Here is a 14,449-nt window from a genome sequence, read left to right on the forward strand (position 1 = left end):
AAAAGACGATTTCTTACATGGAAGCAGCAAATACCAATTTAACATTCTTCGGCTTGATCCGACTGCAAATTGGATCAGAGAATCCAATAATCGAGGAGAACTCGCTTCTACGATATCCTTGAGGTGGTTATGAACGTAGACTTCTCGACTATAACAACTTTTATTTTGATTGAGGTAAGTGTTTTGTTTTTGGAGCTCAATATAGGAACGGGTTTCATCTTTTTAATATTAGATTGCCGCTTACAAATTTTGTGAAGAATTTGAACTATTTTTGTGTTTCCATTCAAAATCCGTTCATATTTGTGTCATATATCTTTTTTTAACAACCTCAACTTTGCAGGAAAAACGTGGATTATTACCACTGAAAAAGTCAGAAAAGAAGTGTTTGGTGTTCCCCTGGAGTCCAAAGCTCATGTCAGCGGAAAAGAAGAAATTAGTAATAATTTTGATGTCTTGTTGAACTGTATTATTATAAGTATTTGAACTTTATTTTGTCAAGTTATAATTAATCTATTCATATACTTCAAGGTAGGAAAGTAAAAATTATTTTTATATATGTAACACTCAGAAACGTGTCCTTCCCCCCAAACGTGTCCGATTCCCCCAAACATGTCTAGTTTAAAACTGCGCCAAAGCGTGTCATTTGTATAAACGCCCAAACGTGTCCAATCCCCAAAACGTGTCATATCAAGCGTTATTTGGTTATTGCTATTTCATCAACGTATACTAATTTTACCATTTCATTAAAAATATACATAAGCACGTTAGTACTTTTTCAAAACGGAACAATTAAACTGGCTTAAAGTGGGGGCGTCATTTCGGCTATTTCGTTTGTAAATTGTAAGCAAACATGTTGAGTTAAACAGTACAGTTAACGGGTCAAAGTGTTCCTTTCTCTGCGCGTTAAAACTTTAATGTTCTCTCTAATTATGCATGAAATACTGACAACTGGACAATTCACAATCAACAGTCTAAAGTTAATTTATTCAGTAGAACTGAAAAAAAACATTAAAACTTGTATGTTTTCTGTAATTTGCATGAAATACTTGCAACTGGACAATATGCAACCAGCAGTCTAGAGTTTATCTTAACAAAAGAACAGTAAAAACATTAAAACATGTATGTTAAAATGTAAAAAAAAAAACAAAAAAAAGAACAGGTAGCCTATGTTCTCTCTAAATAGAACTGCAAAAACATTAAAACTTGTATGTTCTCTCTAAATATGCATGACATACTTGCAACTGGACAATACGCGATCATCAGTTTAAAGTTTAGTTTAAAGTTAATGTGTACAGTACAACTGTAAAAACATTAAAACTTGCAAAACTATTGTGCGCTCTAAATATGCATAAAGTACTTGCAACTGGACAATACGTAATCAACATTCTAAAGTTTATTTATACACTACAAAATAAATTTGCATTTAAAACCGGCGTTGATCACATAACAGTAATCTATAAAACTTATGCATGAAATATTTGGCACTGGACGTTATGTTTCTTGTCGTGTGTCTTTAGTGATGGTGGAAACCTAAAATTTATTAAAAACCAGGATAACAAGTTTATAATTTGATAGGTTTTTGAAATACACACAAACTATTGACAAAAGTAAAAAAAAATACTGTTAAAACTCCGCCATGCAATATTCGGATAAATATAAAAGGCATCATCGGAGTTTATAAGTACAAAAAAATTATCAAAGTTAACGATTAATTCAACTCCAGAACTATGTGTATGTTCGCTCTAAACGAATATGAAATACTTGCAACTGGACAATAAACAACTGCAGTCAAAGTTACTTAATAATAACAGATTAATTTTGCAATTATTATAATCATTAAAAACCTACATCGAACTAACTTAATCTGATAAATGACATCTTCATCACGTGTGTCTCCCATCATAGAATTGCCGTAAACGTTATCAGCGATTTTATTTAAGAGATACATGTAAAAGCACTAAAAGACGTGTAACGTTTTGGCGTTAAATATTGGACACGATTTGGCGAATAACAATTATCGGACATGTTTTGGGGTTATGAAATCGGACACGTTTAGGAAATATTGTACATTTCGGGCACGTTTAGGGAGAAAAGACACGTTTGGGAGAATCGGACACGTTTGGGGGGAAGGACACGTTTGGGAGTGTTGCATATATACATACATAACTTTCCGATTATTTTTTTCATTTTATTGCAATGTATTTTGCTAGTTTTTGATTTTATTTTCCAATCAATACGTACAATGCAGGCAGACATTATAAAAAGGTTTGCAAGAAATGAGACATTATATTACTATGTCTCAGTTAAATAGTGCAACTGGTATGGACAATATTATTGTATGCAGATCAACGAATAAGATGGAACAGAATTAATATCATTTAATTTAATATTATTAAGAAATAAAATTGCAGATGCCACTTAAGCTTCAAAGACTTAATCGGTATTTCTAGAAAATAACATATATTGTTCTATGCAAACATGATGACAATTTAGTGCTGGTACAGTTATATAACTGATATCACTGATATAAATAGGGAACCAGATAGTGTAAATATAACAAAAAAAATGGTAGTAAAAAATTGGTTGAAAATTTTAGTATAAATGTTGCGTATCAAAGTTGTTTACCAAATTTTGAGTTAAAAGTTGTAATGATTATGTGAAACACGAAATGATAGATATAAATTTACAACATACGCATATCTAGCGAAGGAGTGCTTGAAATATCAAAAACGGTGTTAATTTCGATTTTTTACTCGGTAAAGATCTTGCAAATACCCCCTGAAAACTACTACTTAACAATCGGTTGACATTTATTTAAAAAAAACAACAACGTATTCCCAAGTTTAAAACATTTTTCGGAAAAAAATACGTTTCTTGACCACACTCTTCACATATAACATGTAACTTTAATCATATTTAGTTCATTATTTGATAATAGTACCTTGTATGCTTCATTCGTTTTCATATCATTTTATTTTCTCCTTTAAGAATAAAGGAACTTTCATGATATTGATGCGATGTTTGATTACTGGTGTTGTCCTTTACTCCGACTATCTCCTGTTTACAGTGATGGATATAATAAGACGTCATAGCAGAGTGGATTACGCACAGTTTGGTAAGAAAGTGTAATTGCCGTCCAAAAGTTTTAAGTCTAATACAATGCGGGTCGCAAAATTTCCTGACTATATTTAATCATCACTTTATTATATTTGTCTCAAAAGGAGGGACGAAAGATACCAGAGGGACAGTCAAACTCATAAATCGAAAATAAACTGACAACGCCATGGCTAAAAATGAAAAATACAAACAGACAAACAATAGTACACATGACACAACATAAAAAACTAAAGAATAACAACACAAATCCCACCAAAAAACTAGGGGTGATCTCAGGTGCTCCGGAAGGGTAAGCAGATCCTGCTCCACATGTGACACCCGTCGTGTTTCTTATGTAATAACAAATCCGGTAAATATTCTTATTTGGTAGGTCACATTCATGAAAGGGAAGGGAATTGTAGTTACGACATAAGGAACATATCCGATAACATTTGTGAAACGGTTATTCTACTGAATATGTTCATACAGTTTTGACCTACGAAAAACTAGTGCTTTTGTACTTGTAAGTTCAGATAGTTTAGGCCGCCAAAAAAATATATTTGAACATGTTGAGCGATACGGAGTAACAGGTGTGAATGATGTCTATAACATGCATGGAAGATATCACTAATTGTTTGAAACAATTAGAAACATAGTAAACGATTTCCAATTCTGCAGGTTATCAGGTTTTGACTCTTTATTTTGTTCTTTCTATATTTCAACAAAACCTTACTCAATTAAAGCTATTTACTAAATCGTAGTACAATAGAATAAATGTTAGAAATAGACAAAACTGTACTGTAACATTTGAAGTAGAAAGCAACGTAAAGAACCCATTTAAAACATTTTGTCCAATACCAGTATATTAATTCCTCAAACAAACCTTTAAGAGCTTCATATTTTTTTCAAGGAGGAATTCTGATTATATTTAAATCGTTGGTTAATTAATTTTTCAAATAATTAGATTTTGTGTTTCTATTGTACTGTTTGAATGTCAAATATGATAACATTAGGTACAAAATGTATTGATTGAAAACTTGTTCAGTACTATGATACACATTGTTGATAAAAAATAAACATTCAAAACAAATCATTGACAGGCTTTCTCTTTCAATTCTTTAATAAATAGAATCCAATTCATCACTACAGTCTAGCGTTCAAACAGCGTTTGCCTAACATTTGGCATCATATTAATATATGCTTATCCTGATAATCATAATAGTGTTGTTTTCTTTTTAAATGGCTTTTTAGTACAGTTATGTGTTTAAGACCATTTTGGTTTGGGAATAAAATATAAGTTATCTGTTTGAAAAAAATGCACGTATTTTAACACTTTATTTATCAATAAGTAAACTCTCGCGTAAATTACTTGACAATGGACAAATGAAAATGAATATAAAAAAAGTTAGGGTCTGCCAGAATAAAAAGATTGTGTCATAGAATTTCTAATCTACTGTGAATCAAATGGTTCTTTACTGTAGGAAAACATCATATAATGGTTCAAGTTTTCGGCAAGGGCTTCATGTCAAACATTGTAAGGATGTTTATTAAAAGTTTTGATGCAAAGCACGAAGTTAATGAAGTCAGTACCAACTATGGTAAGTATCTCTATAAGCATTGAAAAAACGTATCTATAGATTCACCAACTGTGTCATATAATGACAGTGTGGCATGATAGGATCGGCTTGGTAGATGATACATGTAAGACAGAAAACTTATCTGATATTTCTCCGTTTGGTGTCAATGGTATTTCCTCAAGGCTGTTTTCCGTTTTGCATATTCAAAATTGGTTTACAAGTTAACATCCTATTACCAAATGTGACATTATTTTTTTGCATGGCGAGTGGTGTATGCATATCATGAGGAGCTTACCTTTTTGACGTAGACAGTCTCTATCGTTTAATTTTTTACATTGGTGTGTCTTTTTTTAATCGATTTTACGATGGTAGGACATCTTTAAATATTGATTTGAACATCGGTAAAAACTACCAATTCTTATTTGATACTTTGAACTACAACAGTAGTCATAATTACGAGGCATCGAATCTGTGAAAATAAAGTCTTAAATTTGCAAAGAACGTTAGTCAGGAAAACAATACGACAAAACTGCTAAGAATAGCAAGGTTTATGACTTTACTGTGTAATATTTGGTGAAGTGGCTCACCCAAAGGATGATTTGCTCTTTTCCCGTCTCTTGGTTTCTGTTGTAGATATTGTGCAACTAACCCCGTTTTACAAAAACATTCTTCGAAATAACTTGTTCAATTGGACCAAACTTGGCGGTATTGTCATTATGCATCTAGTTCGATAACCGCCTGCTAATTAAAATTGAAAAAAACAATGTGAATTGCAAAACTAATATGCGAGCCATAATTTAAGCCTACACATACTCCAATGGAGAAATACCAAAATGTCAAGGCACCGATACTGGATTCATCGATTATTGAGCTTCCGTTATCAAAGGAGCCTCTATATGATGCAGCAATTCATAGAAATATTATAAGAATAATCATATACCAGTAATAAGCACTGATCTTCATTAAAATAGTGGTTAGAATGGAGACAAGTGCTCACAACTAAACAATAAATATAGAAATATTTAGACTTTATACATTTTAAAGAACAAATTTTATACAATTATATTTTTCAAGAATGCCTTCCAAGACCAGTAAGCATGGATAACAAATATATATTTTACATCTATGGTTGTTTTGGTGCTGTTTGGTTATTGATGATAGTAGAATCCTATGGACTCAGGATTAGACGTCTTGTTGCCGCATTCTTCTATAGAAAGGTACTGTTGTATAATGAGCAAGGACTTAGTTCATTGAATTGTCCTGGCCAATATGACAATTAGCAACGAAAAAATATGAAAATCGTAATGATTATTTCATTTATTGTTGTCCCGTGTGTCAACTGCATTTTTGTTTTTCCCTTGTTTGAAAAGTTTGTTCAACTTCAAAAACTATTAAGATTAATCTTTTTTCGATAATAAACTTAATTTGAAATTAAAAGCCTTTGAAATTTCAAAATAAGAAAGCTCAGAAAGTTGTTTTATGCCTTTTTTCATTAATAGTGCGTTTATTTTTTTTTATGTGCTTTAAAATCTATTGGCTGAGGATATATATCGTGTACAAGTATTATGGACCTTATTTTTTTTCTATAAAGCTCCCATTATGGAGTTTAGAAAGATATTTACGTATATTGAATATTTGAGTCCAGATGTTAGGTGAGCCTTTCTTTATTCTTCAGAGAGAAAAGGCTAGGATTTTATATCTTTTTAATGATTTGTACAAAAAGAGACAAGGCTATGCACGTCATATGAGACATCAAGTGAGAAGAAATGCACGAAAGAATACTTTGTCGGTAAGTTATCAAGAATTAAAATTTGCTGTTACAAAATAATAGAAATTGATAGATAGATGTAATAAATATAAGATTGAAGCCCCGCTTTCATGCTTACGTAGTTAAAATGTATTTTTACATTTTGAAATGTCTTGTAAGACTTTATTATCCGAATATTCTCTAAGAAGAAAAATAAAATTACATTTATGAATCATAATTCACTTCTCATTTTTTTTATATATTTTGTAGAAGAAAACGAGTTTATTAGGAAGCTTTCGTAAGGAATTCCCAGCACTTTGCGGTTGGTTGAAAAGGTTTGAGTCTGCCAAGGAAACCTGTTTAATCTGTAGCGAACCCGAATCTTTACGTTTCGTAAGGTGTAAAACAAAGGGATGTCCATTCGGGTATTGTTTTGAATGTTGGGAAGATGTAAATGTAAGTAAACTAACAATATCGAGCACAAACTTTTCACTCCGAGTTCTGACTAATTTTGTATGACCGTAGGGTTTTTACAAGGAACACTGGAAACCAATAGCTTGAAAAGCCTTAAAGAAATTAACACTTATGGTTATTTGAAAGCAATCCATAAAAAAAAACAATCACAGGGGCTTAACGTGATCAAAAATCTCAATGAATAGAAATAGCTGACTGAAGTTATGTGTTTACTCTAGAAGTACCACTGTTTAGTTTATAACGCAATAAAGGCTCCTTATGTCAATTAAACGGTGTATTGAATGTATTATGAATCTTTGGTTTGTTCTCTCTTAAACATTTATCTTCATTTTATGTTACATAAATAAGAACCCCAAAAAATATGCATCGTACACTTTTTAATATTGAAAACATGTAAAAAATTGTAAAAGTAATTATTTTACATGATCGAAAAACATCTGGTTTCAACACATACTTTTTTTAGTTTCGATGTTACGCGTGTATGCACGAAGATTCTGATGACAGTGATCTGACTGAAGATGAATCTGAAAGTTCTGGGGAAGAGGAAATTTGAGACACAGGTTAGACTTATTAAAATATCTAGGAGTCATGTCTCGAAAGATGGTGTCCAGGGATTGTAATTCGAGATATATGTGAAAGTGTGTAAAATATCTATAGTGGTGTCTCCCTAGCAACTGCAGTCACGGAGTCATAACGTGCTAAATTGGACGGTGTATTTTCAAGATGGATCAATGTGTATTGCATTTGTTTCAAGCACAATGTGTGTACACAGAGTACTGGCAAAAGTTTAATGAGTTCTATTTCATATTTTAATTGCATAAAAATGGTGAATACTTTCAATCCCCAAAACACATCCACCTCAAGTACAAAAACGATATTCATTGCCTACAGACAGTGATTTTACCTGTACGGTCTCTCAGTTCATTATTTATATACGCCTTCTATATATACAAACACTTTTAAAACAGCAAACCAAACCCAAGTTCATTTAAAGACAATAAAAATATCTGAAATTTAAAGACAAACACTTTTACTGATAATGGCCCATCGTGTCTTTGCTTATATTCAGATTAATTCAGCAACTTACTAAGGTAAATACATTTAATTGCTTTATGATATTTATATTATACGGTAAGTGAATATTTTGTAAATAGGTGTGTTAAGAATAAAACTTAGGAAAGCAAATTAGTGTTTATTTCGGTTTGCATATATTTTCTGAAGACGTTTATAGTCAAACTGGAAGTAACTAAAAAGGTATATTGCATTGACCCTGGGGTAAGTCTTATATTGTTTTTAATACCAACGAACCCTTAGATGTTTTAAGTACCGGTCTTTGTAAGAATCATGCAGGTTCCTGTTGATGGGCGATTCATGACCCCTCTTCGAATGTCTTTATATTTTGTTTATGATGAAGGTATGGTATGAAAATAAGTTTTCTGTATTATTTTTTTCTTTTCAACCTTGGTTGCCATGGAAACCATCCTTTCAAAATTTTGCCTAAATACGTCTATAAGTAGCCTTTGAAAATTGAAATATAATGGATTTTAAAGAACCATAGAAATAAAGTTAATCAATACAAACAATATGTATATTTACAGTATTGACAAACACAACCCCAAACTATACAAAAACGTTAAAATTTTGAATTTACTAAATAGTTTGTTTCCATAGCAACCATTTAAAAATGTGTTAAAATTCGAAAATGAAAAATTTCAAAAACTTAAAAATTTTAAATCTGTTTATCTCCCAAGACCAACAATACCATGACATGTCATTGACAAATTTTGAAAGACAACACTCTATATATTAAGAAAATAAAAAGAAAGTCGTGTGTTTTTTTTCTTTAAAAAAATAATTTTAGTCAAAAATTGTCAATTTTCACCAAAATTCAGATTACCAAACAGATGAATACTGAAACATTTTGAACTTAAAAAGCTAAAAAATTCCATTTATGCGTGCATTCCTGACACAAATGTGGTAATTATAAATGAGAAAATATGATTGATAGAGATATTTTTGTAGAGAAGGACATTTTTTCTTTCTGGGCATGGTGCCCCCCCCCCCTTTTTTCAAAATTCAAAAAATTATTAAAAAATTTAAAAGATGGAATTCAATTGTGAACATTTTGAGCATTAAAACATGAAATTTCTTCAAAGGGTGATGGCAATAATAGAACCCCCTACACCATTTTTATATAGACTCTATTAGAATTTTTTTTAGAAATGGGGAATGTGTCAAAGAGAGAACAACTCAAACAGAAATTTAAAATCTTTAGATGCTATTTCATGGTCTTTAAAATTGACTCTAAAGAACCTGAATCGATCACCTGAAATTTTTGGTTAAATCTTGCATCATTGATTATTTGTCCCTTCAATATATATCAATGAGTGGCTTAACAATTCCATTTAAATGTTCTTTGTATCTGTCGTTTTTTCTTCAAAAGCAAAAAATGAATTTTACCCCTATGTTCCATTTTAGCCATAGTGGCTAAGTTTCTTGAAGTACAAGGAAATAAAAAACTAAATTTATACAAGATTATAACTCCCAAGTTGGGCTGAAATTGATTAAGCATATTCAGAAGAAGATTTTTTTTAAAGGAAGCAAACTAGATGAACAAATTGTGAAAAATTTCTTTAAAGGGCTATAACTCCATAAGGATTCAATTGACAATTCTGGTCATATAAACTTATTTGTAGATCCTACTTTGCTGAAAGTTGTGCTGTTTACAGTTTATCTTTGTCATTAATAATATTCAAGATAATAACCAAAACTGCAAAATTTCCGTACAATTAACAATTTAGTGGCAGCAACCCAACAATGGGTTGTTAGATTCATCTGAAAATTTGCTCTTAAAAGGCTTTAGTGTTTGAGATATGAGCTACATACTGCATTTTACCCCCATGTTCTTATTTTACCCATGGCGGCCATGTTTTTTTACAAAATAGAAAATAGAACACAAACTTTATTCTAGATATCCTAAGAAATCATTCAGTTTATAAGTTTTACTGGAATTGGTTCAGTAGTTTCAGTGGAAATGTTTCAAATATTGTACACCGGACAGACGACAACGGAAGCAAAGTGATGGCAAAATTCACAGTTCCTTTGAAACGGTGACCTAAAAAAACTACGTCCGTTCTATCAGAAATAACTGAAAATAAAAAATAAAAAATTTGTACCATCGAGAGCGCTAACAAGGCCACTTTTCATAAATTTTAATATTTTTAAGGGTCATAACTCTTTAAAAAAAGTCAATTGTCCATGATTATAGAACTCATCCGAGATATTGTTGATATTAATCTAGTGTATAAGTTTTATTAAAAATCTGGCAAGAATTGTACCTGTGGGAGCGTTAAAGGGGCTATTTTCCATAAATTTATTATTTTTAAGGGTTATAACTGTTTTTATAAAAGTCGATTGACCACCAATATTTAACTTGTTTGAGATATTGCTTATAATAACCTAAAGTATTAATTTCGTAAAAATCTGACATAATTTGCACATGTGCGAGCGCTGCAAGGACAGCCAGATGGACACAAGGACGGTTGGCAATCAACATTTTAAGCGCACCATGTTTAAACGAAAAAAATTAAGTTCTTATTTCGATTTTTTTTAATTGAAAATTTTTTGGTCGTATATTGGTATCACGTTGGCGTCGTTGTCGTCCGAAGACATTTGGTTTTCTCACTCTAACTTTAGTTAAAGTTAATTGAAATCTATGAAATTTAAACACATGGTTTATGACCATGAAAGAAAGGTTGGGATTGATTCTTGGTGTTTTGGCCCAACAGTTTAGGAATTAGGGGCAAAAAAGAGCCCAAATAAGCATTTGTCTTGGTTTTCGCACAATAACTTTAGTTTAAGTAAAAAGAAATCTATGAAATTTTAACATAAGGTCTCTATGACCACAACAGGAAGGTTGGGATTGATTTTGGGAGTTTTAGTCACAACAGTTTAGGAATTAGGGGCCAAAAACAGGTACCAAATAAGCATTTTTCTTGGTTTTTGCATAATAACTTAAGCATAAGTTAATAAAAATCTATGAAATTTTAACACAAGGTTTATAACCACAAAAGGAAGGTTTGGATTGATTTTGGGAGTTTTGGTCCCAACGAATTAGGGGCTAAAAGGGTCCAAAATTAAACTTTGTTTGATTTCATCAAAACATTAATTACTGGGGTTCTTTGATATGCCATATCTAACCGTGTATTCAGATTCTTAATTTTTGGTCCTGTTTTCAAATTGGTCTACATTAAGGTCAAAAGGGTCCAAAATTAAACTTAGCTTGATTTTAACAAAAAGTGAATTCTTGGGGTTCTTTGATATGCTGAATCTAAACATGGTCATAGATTTTTGATTATGGGCCCAGTTTTCAAGTTGGTCCAAATCGGGGTCCAAAATTATTATGTTAAGTATTGTGCAATACCTCTGCAGTCGTATAAAGCTGCGCCCTGCGGAGCATCTGGTTTATTTATAAAAATACTATTTTTGATATAACAAAAATAAAAAAATAAAATATTTTTTTTGTCTTATTATAAATCAGTGGTTTTGATAAGATAGTAACACTCTGTAAAGATTAGACAAATGGGACAGTTTTAATCTTCGTACAGTGTTTCCAATTTCATTATCTATGGAAAATACATTGCCTTGTATCGTTTCTTTTGTGGACTAGTATACTATTGCGCAGAGTCAGATTATAATGGCTGTTACTATTTACCTCCTATGTAAATCGACATGTATCGAAACCTTTATGCAAACACTTATTTGTCACTATGTCGATTTAACTGTGCTAAAATTAAAATTGAAGAAGAACTACAGAACCTTTTTTTTTATTCTAATATATAATAATCTAACTTATCTAAAAGATTTGAAATAAATGCGGAATGTGTCCATTGGAAACAGATGATGCTCCCGCTTCCATATCATAAAAGTTATAAACGGACATGACTGAAGACACTTACCAATTGTGTACTAACTTTTATGGTGATAAGAATTGTGTAAAAGTTTCGTAACATTTGGTTGAGGCAAACTAAAGAATGAAATACAAAACAAAAAATTCAACAACTTTTTCCCTCTATAAAGAGGCATTGCATAGAACAGTGAAAGTTACACCACCAAAAATTCAAAGTTGATCTGCATTTGGTGGTTTTAAGCATTGTGTATAATTTTAATAACATCTGGTAAAGACAAACTAAAGTTAGAGAACAGAAACGGAAATTCAGCAATATTTCTATTTGTAAAGGGGCATAACTCTTGGACGGTTTAAGTGACACCACCAAACTTGGTCTTGTTTTATGGTAATAAGCAATGTGATTAAGTTTCATAACATTTGGTTGAGGCAAACTAAAGATAGAGAACAGAAACCAACGTTGGGACATACTGACGGACGGACAAGGGTAAACCTTAATGCCCCCTCCGCCACTACGGGGGCATAAAAATATGTAAATATAACAATTGATTAAATTAGGCAAAATTCAAGAATGGTCATTGCACATGGTTGTCATAAAGGTTTGAGAATCAAAACAGTATACAATAGTTCGGACCAGCAAATTTTCCTCAGGGCCACAAGGAAAATATTTTTGAGAACCATAAAAAAACGCGATTATTCTGCGGTATACAAATAATAATTCAGTTATTTTAAAAAAATAAATAAAAGACAAGCTGTCCTTTTCCACCATATACAATAGAAACATTGACAAATTCTTGCACAATTTAATGTAGATCGTTGGTATATATTTCCTCAGATAGAACATGTAGAATTTGTATGCCCCCACTGTAGCAAAGGGGGCATTAAGTTGTATCCTTGTCTGTAAGTACGTCCGTTTCAGACTTATACCCTTATACAAATAGAAAAAAGTGCTGACTTTTTTGTTTCCGTTCTCTAACTTAAGTTTGCCACAACCAAATGTTTTGAAACTTACACACAATGCTTATTTCCATAAAATTCAGAACAGTTAGAATGTTATTGGTGTAACAGGTACTGTCAATAAGTTATGCCCCTTTAAAAATGGAAAAAATGCTGAATTTTCCGTTTCCGTTCTCTTTTTTTCGTCTGTCTGACATAGTTCATCTTACCCTGACCTCATTTTCTTAGAACATTGATAATGTTAATCTTTACATAACACTTGCAGAGTTTCAAAAGTAATTCAATTATAAATAAAACCAACCAGACATTTCAGGGTGAGTCTTCTTGTTTAGTCTAGGGTTAAAGTTTTTAAAGCATCAATCTGTTTTAAAAACCAACAATGAGTTGCATTAAATTGTTACTGTAACTTCTTTATAGCCATTTTGAAAGAGAAAGGATCCTGAGCTATTTTTTTTAAATGTTCATTAAGATTTGTTTTATAGATAATCATGTTATGCTCATTTTTGAAGGATATACGGTGATCTTCTTTTGTTTATTTCTATGTCTTTGCTCTCTGGTTGAGAGTTAATTGTCTCATTGACAATTACAACACATCCTCTTATCTTTATACATAGACTTACTAGTAATTAAGTTTTGGATTCAACTTTATTCTTTTTCACTGACAGCATCAGTCTTAGACACGACAACGGGTTATGCGTATTCCATTTTTTTTTTTTAAACTTCTGAGAAATCTTACATATAAGATTGAAGGGAGGGGGTACATATGCTGCCCTCAACTTTAGAAGTTGTGTTATGCTTAAATTCTTAAAATACTTAGTTCACAAGTAAACACAATGAGATATTACATTTCTTTCAACAAATTTTATAATTTTGAAAAAAAAAAAAAAAAATCGAAAAAAAAGGGGGGTGCACCATACCCAGAGTGATGATTTTTCATTTTGTACAAGTATATCTTCATTTATCATATATTCTCGTTTAAAATTAACAAATGTGTGTCAGAAATGCACATATAAATGGAATGTTTTAGCTTTTTAAGTTCAAAATTTTTGATTATTCATCTGATTGTTAATCTGAATTTTGGTGAAAATTGACAATTTTTGACTAAATTTTTTTTTTAAAGAAAAAAAAAACACACGACTTTCTTTTTATTTTCTTAATACATAGAGTGTGGTCTTTCAAAATTTGTCAATGACATGTCATGGTATTGTTGGTCTTGGGATATAAACAAATTTTAAAGTTTTTGAAATTTTTCATTTTCGAATTTTAACACATTTTTAAATGGTTGCTAAGGAAACAAACTATTTAGTAAATTCACAATTTTAACGTTTTTATATAGTTTGGGGTTTTGTTTGTCAATACTGTAAATATACATATTGTTTGTATTGATTAACTTTATTTCTATGGGACTTTAAATTCCCTTATTTTATATTTTCAAAAAGGGTCTTTTTTCACATATTCAGGCAAAATGTTGATTTGGTGGTTACCATGGCAACGGGCATAATACAGGGAAAATAAAGACAGAATTTTGACCATCTACCAAAGTTCTTATGATATAGGGCAAAAAAAAAATACTTCTGTGACATGCCATGAATCACCTTCTGCATGATTTTTACAAAGACCGGTACTTAAATTTATGATGACGGTGGCTGGCTGTTAAACGTTCAGCTAGGTTTCATATTTACTCAACATACT

At 31.2% G+C, this 14,449-nt stretch overlaps 1 protein-coding gene across 1 annotated transcript in view; it reads left to right on the forward strand.

The window, feature by feature from the left end:
* LOC143063119 (E3 ubiquitin-protein ligase DCST1-like) overlaps positions 1 to 14,449 on the forward strand; it is a 38,266-nt gene that overhangs the window by 19,905 nt on the left and 3,912 nt on the right. Inside the window, exons 12-18 of the mRNA XM_076235086.1 lie at positions 341 to 436; positions 2,989 to 3,115; positions 4,578 to 4,694; positions 5,748 to 5,890; positions 6,349 to 6,462; positions 6,691 to 6,876; positions 7,358 to 7,454. Of these exons, the coding sequence (XP_076091201.1) occupies positions 341 to 436; positions 2,989 to 3,115; positions 4,578 to 4,694; positions 5,748 to 5,890; positions 6,349 to 6,462; positions 6,691 to 6,876; positions 7,358 to 7,447 (873 nt within the window). The 3' untranslated portion in view covers positions 7,448 to 7,454. The remainder of the gene's footprint in view (positions 1 to 340; positions 437 to 2,988; positions 3,116 to 4,577; positions 4,695 to 5,747; positions 5,891 to 6,348; positions 6,463 to 6,690; positions 6,877 to 7,357; positions 7,455 to 14,449) is intronic.

Source organism: Mytilus galloprovincialis, chromosome 2 (genome assembly GCF_965363235.1).
Source record: "Mytilus galloprovincialis chromosome 2, xbMytGall1.hap1.1, whole genome shotgun sequence".
Classification (NCBI taxonomy): Eukaryota; Metazoa; Mollusca; class Bivalvia; order Mytilida; family Mytilidae; genus Mytilus; species Mytilus galloprovincialis.